Source organism: Malaclemys terrapin, chromosome 4 (genome assembly GCF_027887155.1).
Source record: "Malaclemys terrapin pileata isolate rMalTer1 chromosome 4, rMalTer1.hap1, whole genome shotgun sequence".
Classification (NCBI taxonomy): Eukaryota; Metazoa; Chordata; order Testudines; family Emydidae; genus Malaclemys; species Malaclemys terrapin.
The window spans coordinates 89630620-89646159 of NC_071508.1; the positions used below are offsets into that span (position 1 = coordinate 89630620).

At 41.4% G+C, this 15540-nt stretch overlaps 1 protein-coding gene across 6 annotated transcripts in view; it reads right to left on the reverse strand.

Moving 5' to 3' along the window:
• Nucleotides 1-212: 212 nt before the first annotated feature.
• The window catches only part of TMEM62 (transmembrane protein 62), a 44406-nt gene continuing 29078 nt past the window's right edge, over nt 213-15540 (reverse strand). For 4 of the 6 annotated variants that reach the window (XM_054027318.1, XM_054027316.1, XM_054027322.1 and 1 more), the window contains 6 exons: nt 13728-13887; nt 10328-10441; nt 9033-9117; nt 5659-5763; nt 4686-4804; nt 213-2626 (listed from right to left, as the gene is read on the reverse strand). In XM_054027318.1, the coding sequence (XP_053883293.1) occupies nt 2300-2626; nt 4686-4804; nt 5659-5763; nt 9033-9117; nt 10328-10441; nt 13728-13887 (910 nt within the window). In that variant the 3' untranslated portion in view covers nt 213-2299. The remainder of the gene's footprint in view (nt 2627-4685; nt 4805-5658; nt 5764-9032; nt 9118-10327; nt 10442-13727; nt 13888-15540) is intronic. The other 2 variants (XM_054027319.1, XM_054027317.1) reach the window with 1 other exon arrangement.

Below are 15540 nucleotides of genomic sequence, written 5' to 3' on the forward strand. Positions count from 1 at the left end.
TATATCGCTACTCATGTAGGTATTTAATTCACCCTGTCAGCTGCTTTTCTCAGCATCTGATTCTTATCTGGGTGTCTTGAACTTGGGATATCAGAGCTATGGAATTCACCTCGGAGTACATAATTCTTTATCACTCAGCAGCACCCCTGCTGGAGTGGCACTTCCAACCAACCAACCCTCAGGAGCTGAAAAGTGAACCAGACACTGGAATATTGAATCCATAAAGGTTTTATTGAGTTGTAATGAAAATAAAAGCAAGGTCAACTCAGAGCAGGGTCTTGCCACAGGATATAGAGCAGAAATGTCATACCACCACTTCCTGTTCTCCCTAATCTGATAAAAGTATTAGTTGTGCGGCTTTGCACAATGAGTAAAAAGATCATTAGATTTTCATTATTCCTCATGGTAGGTAGGTTTTGTTTCTGGACCTGTAAACTTTCTTAATTTTGGTGGCTGATTTACATAGCAGCACTGGTGAGCTGTGGTAAGCTGTGGAAAGTATGCTGTAAACTGTGTGCAAAACACCACGTTCCACATGTACAACTGATTCCTCAGATTTCTTTATATTACCTTCTCCCTCCCCTCGGTAGTGCCAATCATTGAGAAAAACATTAACAGACAGAAAAGTGTCAAGTTTTAGAAATAACCATTCCATGTTTTTTTAAAAAGTGTTTTCCCCCAAATTCTATTAATTATTTTTCTATACATTCTACTTCATTTACTCCTTTTTTTTGGTTTGAATTAGGAGATTCTTTAGTGAACACAAGCAAAAAACCTCACACCACCTGTGTAGATGAGATCCGTGCTCTTACTAGTTAGCATGTTCAAGTTACTTAAATTTTGCATCTCACAACAGCCCCATGTAAGTATTCTCTCTACTTTAAAGATAGGGAAAAGTGACTTGAAGAAGCACAGTGGCTGTCCAAAGACATAAACAAAGGGTCTGTCTACACTTCGAGCTGAGGATATCATTCTAAGCTTGTTGAGACACACCGTGCTAGCTCAATGAGAGCTCGCATGCTTAAAACCAGAGAGGGTAGCCCCTGCCACTGCTCACACCACTGCAGCTACGTTCTATTTTTAAGTGCGCTAGCTCAATAAGAGAGAGCACTAGAATGGCTCCTTGAGCTGGTTTCAGAGTAGCAGCCGTGTTAGTCTGCAAAAAGAAGAACAGGAGTACTTGTGGCACCTTAGAGACTAACAAATTTATTAGAGCATAAGCGAAAGGTGCCACAAGTACTCCGGTTCTTCTTTTTCCTTGAGCTGGGAATGACATCTCCAGGTGGAAGTGTAGACACATATCCAAAGAGTCAGAGCTGAGATTAGCATTAGGGACTTCCCAAGTCTAATCCTGTACCTACACTATTCCTCTTTCTGATTCCGGGAGGGATGGAGGAAGGAAGGGATAGTCTATAAATATGAAACACTTCATGGTTTTTATCCATAAATCTCAAAGTATATTATATCCACCAGCTGGAGAAACTGAACAGTAAAGTTCAACGACTTACCCTGGATCACACAGCATGTCACATAACCAGTTTCCTGACTCCCACTCCTGTGCCTAGTCATTGGCCACACTGCTCCACTTAGATCTTTCATCCCTGAAGAATCCTACCTCCGTTGTTCTCTGCTATGATTCCCCACTCTGACCATCACAGAGCCTACCTTTAACACCAATCAACACTGCTCTTTCATTAGGCAGGTGTGGGTCACTGTTGGGAGAGAAAAGGCAAAGACAGAGCACACTGCCTCTCTTTAACACTGTCTGAAGAAGAATAGAGCAGGACTTAGACACACACATTACAATTAGATTTTGAGTTGCTGATATACATTACAGCATTATACACATTAATAAGTGTTTTTAGCACAAACCACAGTGACACCTAGTGTGAAGGCCACGATTGCAGACCTTTGTTATGGTCAGTACTGTCTTTAACGACATCCAATCACACTGAGTGGTTTTGTAGGCCCATGTGTAAACACTGAAATAAATAAATAGCAGCACAGTTCCAATAACGCATTATAAAGATCCACTCCTGAATTTTTTCCAATGTTATAAAATTAGGAATTTAATCAATTACAACATTTTTTTCATTCAGTAATCAGGAAATAATTCCATCTGTCAAACACACAGGTCCATTCTGTACCACAGAAAACCCCATTACCACAAAGTTCTGAAGCAATTCAGGGACAGCTTCAGATTTTACCATTTAATTGCTTGGGCTATACTGAAATGCAGCCATACAAACGTGCAGTTCACAGCTTAACTCAAAAGAACTTTGAATACCTTCATCAGGCATCAAGAGCTCTGACAGTTTTTCATTTCCACTATGTAAGTTCTCAGCTCAGAAGAGCTCAGTGTCCAGGATTTATGGATCAGAACTAGAGTCAGCACCACCAACCAGGTCTTCATTGGGGAGAGGAAGAAAGCCAGAGTTCCATAGGTCCATTGCAGGAAGTAACAGGAATAGATTTGCCAGGCCAGCAGGAGCAGCATGGTTAGGTGGATTGTCACAGCCAGGAAGTGCCTGACATGACGGACATGAGAGCAGAAGCTATGCCCCTGGCATCGTAGCAACAGGCACCAGCACAGGTAAGCCATCAAAGGCAAGTTAAAAAATATCACCTGGAAAGACAAGCAGAGAGAAATGAGAATTTAAATGTGTCAGGAATGTTATACTGAGCAAGTCAGACCGCGGGAAGATACAGGAGGGCACAATAACTATCCCATGGACTGGTCTAGTAGCCAGCAATAGCGTTCCAGAGGGTATAATTCCTGGAGTTAGATTCTTCCACAGAGACTGTTCGTGACAGGGAATATTGGGAAGGCATTAAACTCAGACTGGTGAAAGTATGAGTTTCTCTATTTAACAGTGAAACCTACTGACCAATTTGAAGGGTTTGCAAAAAATCTTAACCACTCAGTCCTCCTTGGCTGGAGCATGGTTCGGGTGTGATGCATTGCAGCAAGAGGAAGTGGAAAATCCTTTGCTTCCAACTGGTGTACAGAAGAGTCAAAGGAAAATTAAACAGAGGGAAGGAAAAGAAAGAAAAGGTTGAGAGAGAGATGCAGCATTGCTTTTCCTTTCTGCTCCCTCCCTAAGGCAGAGAAGAGGTATCAATAAGTCAAAACTTCACAAGGGAGTGGGCAAAAATTGATAGAACTCCTCAATGAATGTTTAACATTTGGAGTTTTTTCTTGCCAGTTCTAAACCTTGTTCCTTCCTCCACTTTATCTGGCATGAATTATTTGGATGTGTTACGTGTGTTGAAATATCACCTCTATAATACAGCTAACTAACACTAAGGCAGTGGCAGCTACTCTACTAGATACCAGTTAAAACTGCATTCTGCATCACATCCACTCTCCCTAGAACCCAGAAGTGTGCATACCCCCATGCACATTTCATCTGAAAATTTTAATCTGTTGTCTATGATTCCTGTTGTCCAACTACACTTTGAAACAGAGCAACAGGTCCACTGGTCTTCCAAATGGAACCAGAAGCCTGTTGAAGGATTCTTTTTTCTTCTGTGGATGAAAGAGGGCAAGGAAGAGGAAGCTGAAGGGAAGAAAAAAGGATTGTAAATTAACCAATGGCCAAAGACTGAAAAAAAAAAAAAAAAAAAGAAAAGAATTTAAAAATTAAAAAGAAAGCAAATAAAGTTGAGTTTCTGGAAAAACACTTGGGTAGATGTTCTGTTGAGTTTTGTAGAGGGAAACCCATTCATTTGCATACTATGCTGCCAAGCAGATCTTTTCTATAGTGTTTTTAGTCCCTAAGAAGTTATGTTGTCAGAGGAGGGAAAGGTGAGCTTTCAAATGCCCTTCTAGAAATTCTAATGGCTAGCTGTATTCTGTGTCATGCATGAGTTTCAGCACTGACACACATTGAAAAAGAGATGCTGGAGTTTTAAGAGTCCCCCTTCGGCAAATACTTGAGGGCAAGGGCAGGTGGGCAAAATTGGGGATCTGGTGTGACAATTTCTAGGACTCTGATACTGTAAAGGGGAAGGGAGGAAGGAAAATACTTAACTCTAATGAAAGAAATCCTACCTCACACCTGAAGCATAGAAATTTTTTTTTTCTAATAATCAGGAAAGGAGGAGCAGCACTGATATAATTAGCTAAACAAACCAACTAGGAAACAATGAACCTTGTTGGCAAAATAGAGGAAATAACAGCACCAACACATTAAGGATGTTTTCCTAAAAGATATGCTCTAGGAATTATTTTGGGGAAGTTCTATGGCCTGTGTTAAAAAGCCTTCTATCTATCCTTAATCTGACATCCAGGTTATAATGCCACCTCTCCTGCAGTATCTCAAATGGCCTCCATATTTGTCAGGCAGAAAGCTCCAGGGTTAGCTCACATTTTTAACTCTTTGACTCCAGGACAACAGATTTCCTGACAGATATCACACTGTCAATAAAGATATGCCCTATAAAACACCTATGTTGAATTGGCTATACAGACAAAGAACAGAAACTACTAAATGTGCTCCATTTAACCTACCAAATTCCACTTAAACTATGGTCTCAGTTTGAAAGATCAGAGTCTTGACCACCGTAACGTCACTTCTCCCATTTGCCACAATCCTCCTCCTCCACTATTTCTAAAATTCAAAGATCTTGAACAAATCTCACAGTCTAAAGCAGCTTGCCAATGTTCATATCTAAATTCTCACCTGTAAAATTCCAACCACAAATGTCAAGCTGCCTTGCAGGAAATGTCCACCAACAATTACCCCAAAGGAAAAACAGATGCCCATCTGGCCATCTATCACCTCGCCAATAAACCAAGGTCCTGTAGGGGAGGAAATAAATTCAATAGCAATAGTAAATACAATAAGAGATGACTTACTCCACCAGCCCAAAGCATAAGCTAGTATTAGGAAAACTACTTGTTTGTCTAGTGAATCACTTTAGAATAAACACCATGTATTGAGCCTGATAAACATTCCTGGGTGAAACTAACAAAGCATAGTGCATCATCAACTGATGCCATCTGACACCTTGCAATGAAAATATTTTTATATAAAACGAATCTCTAACAATTCTGATACCACAGAGAAAATTTTGCTGCAGGTAGAAATGGTGTATCCATAGAAACTATCCTTCTGAAACACAGATCTTTCACCAGGGTTACAGTGTGTTTATGCACTAGTCTTTCACATCTTGATTTAAATCTGGCTTGGGTTACAAATGAAAGTGAGCTTGGCACACTCAGTTTTAGTGGATGTTTATCTGTGTTACAAAAGTCACCATATAATTTGGTACTATGTTCTTAGGGAAAGACCAGACTAAGTAAGCAGGGTGTTTCGAGGTCAAAGCTGAGGTGCCTTTGTAAGCTATACTGTGAAATAGACATGCCATATGCTCACACTTTGCCAAGCCATTTATTATTTAAAAGAATAAGTGAGCCCTGAGTTAAACAAAGTGAATTTGTTTTAAATGTTCACAGAATAATTTTAGACTGCAAAGTCATGACATTCTAAGTTTGGAATATATTGTACAAGAATTTTTAAAGTCACAACACAACTTTGTAACCCACCTAACTTTATTTTATATATAATCTAAATTTTTATTGAGAAACCTCTGAACACCTCTGCACATTTTAAAAATTACAATTTACATCCTCTAGTATTCTAAGCTACATACCCAGAGCTGTATACAAACTCAGTATCAGAACAGAGTAATAGAAGGTGTTTGTTTTGCTCAAGACGTGAAGTGAAAAGGAGGTCAGCATTACTAATCCTGGGGGTCCTGAATGAAGGAAGCAGTTGAGAAAAATTATTAATTCAGAGCATAAAGGATACATATAAAAAGTGTCTGTTTAAAACAAATCTACACATTGTTTAAACAGAATATATAAAATAAGAAAAATAAATTAACAGAATATTGAGTAAGTTTTGAGCACCAACACAAGAGAATAAACAGGCAGCTTCTCTAAGAACATAAGAATGATCATAGTGGGTTGGACCAATGGTCCAGCTAGCCCAGTATCCTGTCTTCTGACAGTGGTCAGTGCCAGATGCTTCAGATGGAATGAACAGAACAGGCAATTATGAGTGATCCATCTCTTGTCATCCAGTCTCAGCTTCTGACAGTTGGAGGTGTAGGGACACCAAGAGCACGTGGTTGTTGTCCCCATCCTGGCTAATAACTATTGGTGGACCTATTCTTCATTAATTTATCTAATTCTTTTTTTAATCCAGTTATATTTTTGGCCTTCACAATATACCCTGGCAATTAGCTCCACAGGTAAACTATACATTGTGTGAAGAAATACTTCTTTTTCTTCGTTTTAAACCTGCCGCCTATTAATATCAACAGGTAACCCCTAGTTTTTGTGTTATGTGAAGGTGTAAATAACACTTCCCTAATCACTTTCTCCATACAATCCATGATTTTACAGACCTCTATCATATCCCCCCCGTTCAGTCACCTCTTTTCCAAGCTGAACAGTCCCACCCTTTTAAATCTCCTTGTATGGAAGCTGTTACATACCCCAAATAATTTTTGTTTCCCTTTTCTGTACCTTTTCCAATTCCAGTAATTTTTTCTTTTTTTTAGATGGGGCAGCCCAAACTGCATGTAGTATCCAAAGTGTGGGCATACCATGGATTTATATAGTGGCATTATGATATTTTCTGTTCTATTATCTATCCTTTTCCTAAAGATTCCTAACATTGTTAGCTTTTTTGACTGCCCCTGCACATTAAGCAGGTATTTTCAGAGAACTATCCATGATGACTCCAAGATCTCTTTCTTGAGTGATAACAGCTAATTTAGATCCCATAATTTTGTATGTATAGTTGGGATTATTTTTTCTAATGTGCATTACTTTTCACATATCAACACTGAATTTCATCTGCCATTTTGTTACGTCGTCACCCGATTTTCTGAAATCCCTTTGTAACTTTTCACAGTCTGTTTTGGACTTAACTATCTTGAGTAATTTTGTATCATCTGCAAATTTTGCCATCTCTCTGTTAACACACTTTTCCAGGTCATTTATGAATATGTTGAACAGCACACGCCCCAGTACAGATCCTTGCAGGACCCTGCTATTTACCACTCTCCACTATGAAAATGGACCATTCATTTGTAGCCTTTGTTTCCTATCTTTTAACCAGTTACTGATCCATGAGAGGACTTTCCCTCTTATCCCATTACTGCTTAGTTTGCTTAGGAGCCTGTGATGAGGGACCTTGTCAAAGGCTTTCTGAAAGTCCAAGAACGTTATATCAATTGGATCACCTTTGTTCATATGCTTGTTGACCCCCTCAAAGAATTCTAATAGATTGGTGAGGCATGATTTCCCTTTATAAAAGCCATATTGACTCTTCCCCCAATGTATTGTGTTTATCTGTGTGTCTGATAATTCTGTTCTTTCTGTAGTTTCAACCAATTTGCCTGGTCCTGAAGTTAGATTCACTGGCCTGTAATTGCCAGAATCGCCTCTAAAGCCTATTTAAAAAAAATCGGCATTACATTAGCTATCCTCCAGTCATCTGTGCAGAGGCTGATTTAAGTGACAGATTATATACCAGGTAATAGTTCCGCAATTTCACATACGAGTTCCTTCAGAACTCTTGGGTGAATACCATTTGGTCCTGGACTTATTACTGTTCATTTATCACTTTGTTCTAAAACGGGTGGGCAAACTACGGTCCGCGGGCTGGATCTGGCCAGCCAGACATTTTAATCCCACCCTTGAGCTCCCGCTGGGGAGTGGATCTGGGGCTTGCCCCACTCTGATATGCCAGCCAGACAGCAGGGTCGGGGGCCGCACCACACGGTTCCCAGAAGCAGCAGCATGTCCCCCCTCCAGCTCCTATGCGTAGGGGCAGTCGTCTGGCTCTGCTCTGCACGCTGCCCCCATCCCAATTGCCGTCCCTGCAGCTCCCATTGGCCAGGAACCGCAGCCAATGGGAGCTGTGGGGGCGGCACCTGCGGACGGGGCAGCACGCAAAGCCCCCTGGCCGCGCCTCCGCGTAGGAGCTAGAGGGGGGACATGCCGCTGCTTCCAGGAGCCGCTTGAGGTAAGTGCCGCCCAGAGCCTGCACCCCTGAGCCACTCCCCCCCCCAGCCCCAACCCCTTGTCCCAACCCTGATCCCCCTCCTGCCCTCTGAACCCCTCGGTCCCAGCCTGGAGCCCCCTCCTACACCCCAAATCCCCCAGCCTCACCCCAGAGCCTGCACCTCCAGCCGGAGCCCTCCCCCGCACACACACACCTTACCTGCCCTGCCCTAGCCCGGAGCCCCCTCCTGCACCCTGAACTCCTCGTTTCTGGCCCCACCACAGAGCCCCATCCCCCCAGCCAGAGCCCTCACCCCCTCCCAAACCCCAACCCCAATTTTGTGAGCATTCATGGCCTGCCATACAATTTCTATAGCCAGATGTGGCCCTTGGGCCAAAAAGTTTACCCACCCCTGTTCTAAAACCTCCTCTATTGACACCCCAATCTGGGAGAGTTCCTCAAGATTTGTCACCTAATGGGGTCGCCAGGGCTGAACTTGCTGGGGTCCGGGGCTAAAGCCAAAGCCTGAGACCCACTGCCTGGGACCGAAGCCCAAGCCCTGGGCGGTGGGGCTTAAGTTAAAGGCCGTTGGCCTGGGGCTGCAGCCTTTTGGCTTCGGCTTTGCTCCTCCTCCTCCTCCCACCCCAAGGGTGTTGGGGCTTGAGTGGGTTCAGGCTTCGGTCCCCTCTCCTGGGGTCCTGTAGTAATTTTTATTGTCAGAAGGGGGTCGTGGTGCAATGAAGTTTGAGAATCCCTTGACTAGACCATATTTTATTTGACATATCAGAGGTTCTCCGAGCCCTCTTGGAAACAAAATGGCAGCTTCAAGGGACTGAATCAAGCTGAGAGGCGCTACATGCAAAGCTTGCACAGTGAACAGTAGTATAATTATTATTAGGGTTTTTTTTTTTTTTTGCTGTCTTGATGGCACAGGATAAAATAGTGAATAGAGGGTGGGAAAAAAATCAAAATCCTCTTAAAAAATACAGACAAAACACTGGCTCTTACCTTTAAGTGTTGGCTTTCTAAGGTACCTGAAAATAAGAAGCAAGGTGATCTGAGCAAGAACAGTCAGCCCAAACAGTACTTGAGCCTGAAAACAAGCACAATTATTCCAATAAATCAAAACTTTAAACAGTAGCTATCTTCTTAGTACAGCTGTGTGAAAGTGAGAAAAATAAATGGTTTAATTAAAACAGGTATTTTGAGATTCCTGGTGCCATCACATTTAAAAGTAACAATGAGACTTCAGAAACAGGGGAACTTGAGAAAAGTCAGTAAATTCAGGTTAGTTCTGGTTTCTATCAGAAATACTTTCATAGTAAAACAACACTGACTGTGGTAATACATTTATAATAATTTGCAAATTAGTACAGCTGTTGTAAGAACTACCAGTAATTAAGTTTCTGCATCAAAGCAAAATGGAAGAGGAATTTTGCAGTCAGTTTCATTGGGTTTCCAAGTTATTGGTATCACACACATGCCTTGCTTTCATCAATAAACACAAAAATCAAAATTACATTAAAATATACTTCACATAAGAAGACACTTATCACCATATACATTTTCAGATTGCTGTGCTGATTAAAACTACAGTTTTCTTTTAAGTGACTATGGTGAACATCAGAGTTACAAATTTAGAGAACTAATATCAGAGTTTTGAGAAAGTCACAGGTGCAACATAAAGCTTCCTTCATACAATTCTATTAATACACATTAATTATAAGATTCCATCCTCCTGTTTATTCCAGTTCTGGTCCTTTGTAAGGGTGAAATCCTGTACCTGTTGAAATCAATGGGATTTTCCACTTTAATGGGCCCAGGATTTCATGTTTGGTCTTTAGCTTTGCTAAAGCCAAGCACAACATGAGCAGATGATGTACAAGTTCTTCCTATAATCCTGTTAGTGCACCTCTGTAGTAATCTATTTTCACTACTCTTCTTTAAATTTAGTTTGGCCTTCACTTTTATGCACTTGGTGGCTTCATTTTTGTATAACTGCTCGTACAAAATACATACCTAATTCATGCACAAAACATGCATGTGTGCAAAATGGACAGCTGTGGATGCAAATGTGAGTTTTTTTTGCATGTCTAAGCAGTGCATGTTCATCTCTGATTGGTGCAATGTGGGAACTGAAGTCTGAAAAGCTCTGTGAAGGTTCTTATATGGCCGCATCACTGTAATATCTGACCAACTCAAACATTAAATAATTTATTCTCAACGTGAGGTAGAAAAATGTCTCCGAAAATCTCTAGAGAAGGAAAGCACGTATGACAGCTATTTTGGCTGAAAGCACCCACCAGGATGTAGTGGTCTGTAAGGAGAATGAGAGATGACAAGAAGCCAAATCTAAGAGAGAGGTTTTCATTCACAGCAAATGTATGACCTTGAGTGCTGCTCTTCCCAATGGCATCCTGGTTGGGAATAAAACAGAGAAGTAATCAGATGTAAATTGTGCCAAACAAGTGTCTTTCAAACCACTTTCCAGAATAATTCAAAATTTCAGGTTAAGGCTCCTGGCTAGGATTGCTAACTTCTTTGGAAAGATCTGATTAGTATGCACACAGATTGCTGTACTAAATACATATTATTGCACAGGTATATTCTTTTTAGGTGAATTATGACAATGTAGTTTTATGTTGCAAGTAAATGTTTGGCCATGAGTTTATAATCAGGAACTGTTGCATTGGAAAGGGACCCTTTAGAGACTCAGCAACTTGTGGAAGGGGGGCTACCTTCAGCCATCAGTTGTGTTTTTTTTGCACACTCAACCCTGAAGACCCTCACCTCTGAAACAAGTCTGGGAGCCATGTTGTGTTCCATTTTTGATATTTTCTTTAACTAAACTGTAATTGCTGCACTCTCAACTATAAACCAGAGTATGGTAATGCATTTTCTTCCCAGTACTGCTAGTATATTTATTCAACATAATTCCATGAGTTTTGTTTGTACATTTGTAGCACTGAGAACCTGTCTCCCAGGACATAATAAATAGGATATTTATCAAATTGTCAGGAGTATGTAGTATGTTTTATAATACAAGTGTGATCACAAGGATTTAAACTTTGAACAGTCCCATAAACTTGTGAATATTAAATATTAGACAAATTAGAAAAAATGAATGAGTATTCACATTTTCTCCAGCTAAATAATCAGAGTTAAAACCTGACCCCTCTGCTCCTCCACTGGGATATTAGCTTTTCAGAGTATTCAGTTAGTGGATGTGTTAGTGATGTATGACTGGAGAGGACTGGAAGTTCATTTTTATTCAGCCCCATCCTATTAAAATGGTGGTAAATGCATATATTCGCACACTGAACTACTGGTAGATAGCCAGTCCCACTCAACCCTACTTACATGTTATCTCGTTTTTGTGCTGCTGCATGTGTGTGATTGGGCACACAGGTCCCACACTGGCAAGGAGGAGGGTAAATGAAGGCTTGTTGACCCACTTGGCCCCACAGAACTACACTTGCAGCAGATATCAGCTGTGGAGTTGGGAGTTAAAAGGAGAAGGCCCAGCTCAGTTCACAACTGGCCAGGAAGAATAGAGTTTGGCTTGTCCCACGCTGAGGGAAGCTTGGTTTCAGCCAAGAGTCCGAGGCAGCTTGCTGCCTGGGCGAATCTCCTGGTTGATGAGACAAGGCCCAAGGAGACTGACCAAAAGGACAGAGTGCCTGAAGACAAGTCCTGCGTAGAAGGGTGAGGTCCTGCTGACGACTCATCAGGTGGTTTTGAGTTTGTAGCATTTCTTTATTTTTGGATGCAAGTATTGTGGAAAGGGTGAGGCTCAAGTGTGTTTGTCTTAGTTGAAGGGCTAAAGCACCATTGCAGTGGACGTTATGAGAGATGGCAACCAACTGTTGGAGGTCCTGTGACAGAGTAGTGCTCTATAGACCACAAGGGGGTACAGTGGAAATGACCCCTGTAACAATGGTGATTTTCCCGCTTAATTTGAGAAGAATCAGTTCTGAAATGTTAATGCTTTCTTTAGGAAGAAAAAATAAAAGGTTAAGAACAAGCTAGGATGCCCAACATTAACAGTACAGCAAGTTGACTACAGAAAATCCTTACTGTCCTTATCTTGCTGTGTTACAAAGAGAGAAAGTTACATATATAGATGAGTACACTTATCCAAACCCATTAAAATTTCAGAATCTGAAGTATGACTCCCTTAAAGAAGAGATTTTTTTGCCCTACAGAAATGCTGTCTGGCTAGGCTATGCATGGTCATGGTGAGACAGAAACTGACTTTCTCAATACCATTGATTTCTATGCATAAACGTATACAAAGATGGAAGAGTTTGCTCAGTTTCTATTAGAGCTTCTTAAAGGCCCAGTACTAAACTACAGCTGCCAAAAGGAGAACTGTTCCTCACAATGTTATATTCAAACAACATAATGTCAATAACGATTTGGTGTTCTGTGATATAAAAAACATGTTAGGTGTTAGCCTTTGACAAATTTTTAGATCAATTCCAAACAAACAATTTACTAAAACTTCATCTCCAAGGCCCTCCAGATTTGGATCCTTGCCCTTAGTAGGCAAGGAACTGCCTCTTTCTTAACTGTCTAAAAATTTGCTTGAAGAAACATCACATTAACATACATCTCTACCTCGATATAACGCTGAACTCGGGAGCCAAAAAATCTGACCGTGTTATAGGTGAAACAGCGTTATATTGAACTTGCTTTGATCCACCGGAGTGCACAGCCCCGCCCCCCCCGGAGCACTGCTTTACTGCGTTATATCTGAATTTGTATTATATCGGGTCGCGTTATATGGGGGGTAGAGGTGTATTTCTGGTCCAAGTCAGAGTGCCCCTCTTTTGAGGCAATCTTAAAATAGCACTTACTTGTTATTTGAAAAACCTTGTTTACCAATGATCTGATCTCCCCTTGTATCTGACATTAATACATTTTCAGTTTGAAGTGTAAATCCTTTTGTACATACCCTTAAATAAAGTCTCAATATTAGGCATTCAGACTTTTTCACTGAATAAATCTGATTTCCATTTCTACTGCCTGGCAGACAAAACTGGAATGTATGAATATTTATTTAAACTAAACTCATCCCTACTTACATGATGCAGTATGTTGATAGTCTAGGACAGTGGTTCTCAACCAATGTATCACTGTGGGCTGCAAATGCGGCCCACAAAGTGTTACCTGGGCCGCAGGTTGAGAACCACAGTGCCCACCACCTAACTCCTCCTCCCCTCCGCCCCCACAAACCCCTATGGCTAGCGCCCTCCACCCAGAGACCCCAACACAGAGTGGGGACAGAAGCAGAGAGCCAGGCATGGGGCAGGAACCCCAACCCCGGACCCAACCCAGGACCCTGCCACGTGGGGCTAGGCGGCAGCCAGCTCCCAGGACCCTGGACTCCGCCATGCAAGGCCAGGCAGCAGCCAGGACCCCGGACCTCGCTGTAGAGGGCCGGGCAGCAGCCAGCAGCCCAGAGTCCAACATGTGGGGCTGAGCGGCATCCGACAACCCGGACCCCGCTGCACAGAGCTGGGGGCAGTGGGCAGCCCGGACCCAGGAGACTGCTGTGGGGAGCTAGGAACCCACAGCCTTTAGCACACAGCTGAGCTGGGCCGCAGCTGTGTGCTAATTGGGATGCATGTGGCCCACAGGCTGAGAACTGCTGGCCTAGGCATTATAGGTTAAAGTAATGAATGCCAGTAGACAGCTCACCTGGACAGTTACATCTATGTGATGTAACCCTTCACTATAGTTTTGAGGGTTCCACTTCAGTACGTAGAGAGGACCAGACACATGATGAGCATCCCCCAAATGAACTCCATCAATACTGACCTTCACAGAGGTGATGAAAGAAGGAGAGAAGATCAAAATTCTAAGAAGTAAAAACAAACAGGTTCATCATGAGATTTGCAAGAAGGTTTGTTATTACCCCTTGGAGACAAGTCATTAGGTTATACTTCCTAATATCTAAAAGTTCAAAGAATTTAAAAAGGGAAGAGCTGGAGTTATTGTGGGTAATCCTTGAGATATTAGATCCTGGCTATAATTTACATAAGAGGTGGGACACCCTCCCTAGCTATACCCCTAATCATCCTCATCAACTTAATAGGAGCCAAGAGTGAAAAGGAATGGCAGCCCTCTCCCAAAAAAGTGGGAACAGTCTAGGAGGAGTTTTTCTGACTAGAGAAAAGAAAATCTTAACAAAAACGTTAATACACATGGTATATGTAGTTCTGCTGAATCTATATATGACATCAATTCCCATGATCTTCTCAAATATCTTTTTATTGAAATGAAAATTTAATCAAAGTCTGTATTGGTGACTTACTGGTAGCACAATGCCATGCAAGAGATTCAAGTGCAATTCTCAGCCTGGATTTCTGACTCTCTATATTGGCACCCCTAAGGAGAGAGGCTGTGAAAAGGAGGCTTTTTTTTTTTTAAAATAGTATTCAACTCTGTCTACAATCTACCTTTGCCAAGGTCAGATGGTGCAAAACTGGACTGTAGAATTGATAAAATTATAGTATCCTCAGGACCCTAACTGGAACAGACTTAGCAAGACCACATAAAAGCAAAGGGGATCCATTTATGTCAAATATTTCATACCACAATTGGCAGACATGGGCAGACAGGCATGTGCAAACACATGCATAGAGATTTTGCTGACATTTGTCAGTCCTTTTTTAAAGTTCTTTTTATTTTTTTTTCCCCAACAGGAGTAGAATAATTTGGTTTATATAGCTCAATTTTATGAGAAACATTCACACCCAAGTAAACAAGAGAAGGCAATTTTAATGGTTTTCCCTTCAGTACTGTTGCCATTTCAATTAAAGTGTCACAGTTTGCTTTTTCCCCCCATGGTAATTTTGTACCCTAAAATCTTTCCAAGTTCTTTCACTTCTGATAATACAATAGGCAAAGTTGAGTAGGGCTCCCTCAAATGAAGCAGGCTATCATGCACATATGGTGAAATATAGCCGTGTTTTCCACCAGTTAATATACGAGGTATTGTTGGGATGAAACTGAATTAGTTGGATGAAAGGTTCTAATCTAACAGGATCAGCTAATTGGAGGGGGCAGGAATGGATAGCTTTGCCTGGGCACTCCTTCCTACCGAAGAGGGCAACACATTTCTGTCTGTTCTAATTCTACCCATACATGATTTAAATAAAGAGCCAAATTCAAATATTTCAGTGCTTTTAAGAGGAAACCCCACTCCACTCTATCAAAGGTCCTGGAGTCTAAACTTCAGATAGCTCTTCTTGTTGACTGAGTGCTCAGTTTTATTTAGCCTACGAATACTGACTACAATTCCTTTCCGCTACAAAGCCTGCTTAAGTAAGTTAATACTTCCTCAAGTGTTAAGACTATAATTTTCATGCAAATGTCAGAATCCTGATTCAACATGGAGATTGTTCCTCAAGATGCACATCTCACTGGATCTCTATTTTGTTTTTAAAATACAGATTGTAGACAAAGTTAACTGTTGAGAAGAGATTTCTTCCTTAATGATCTAGCTGAA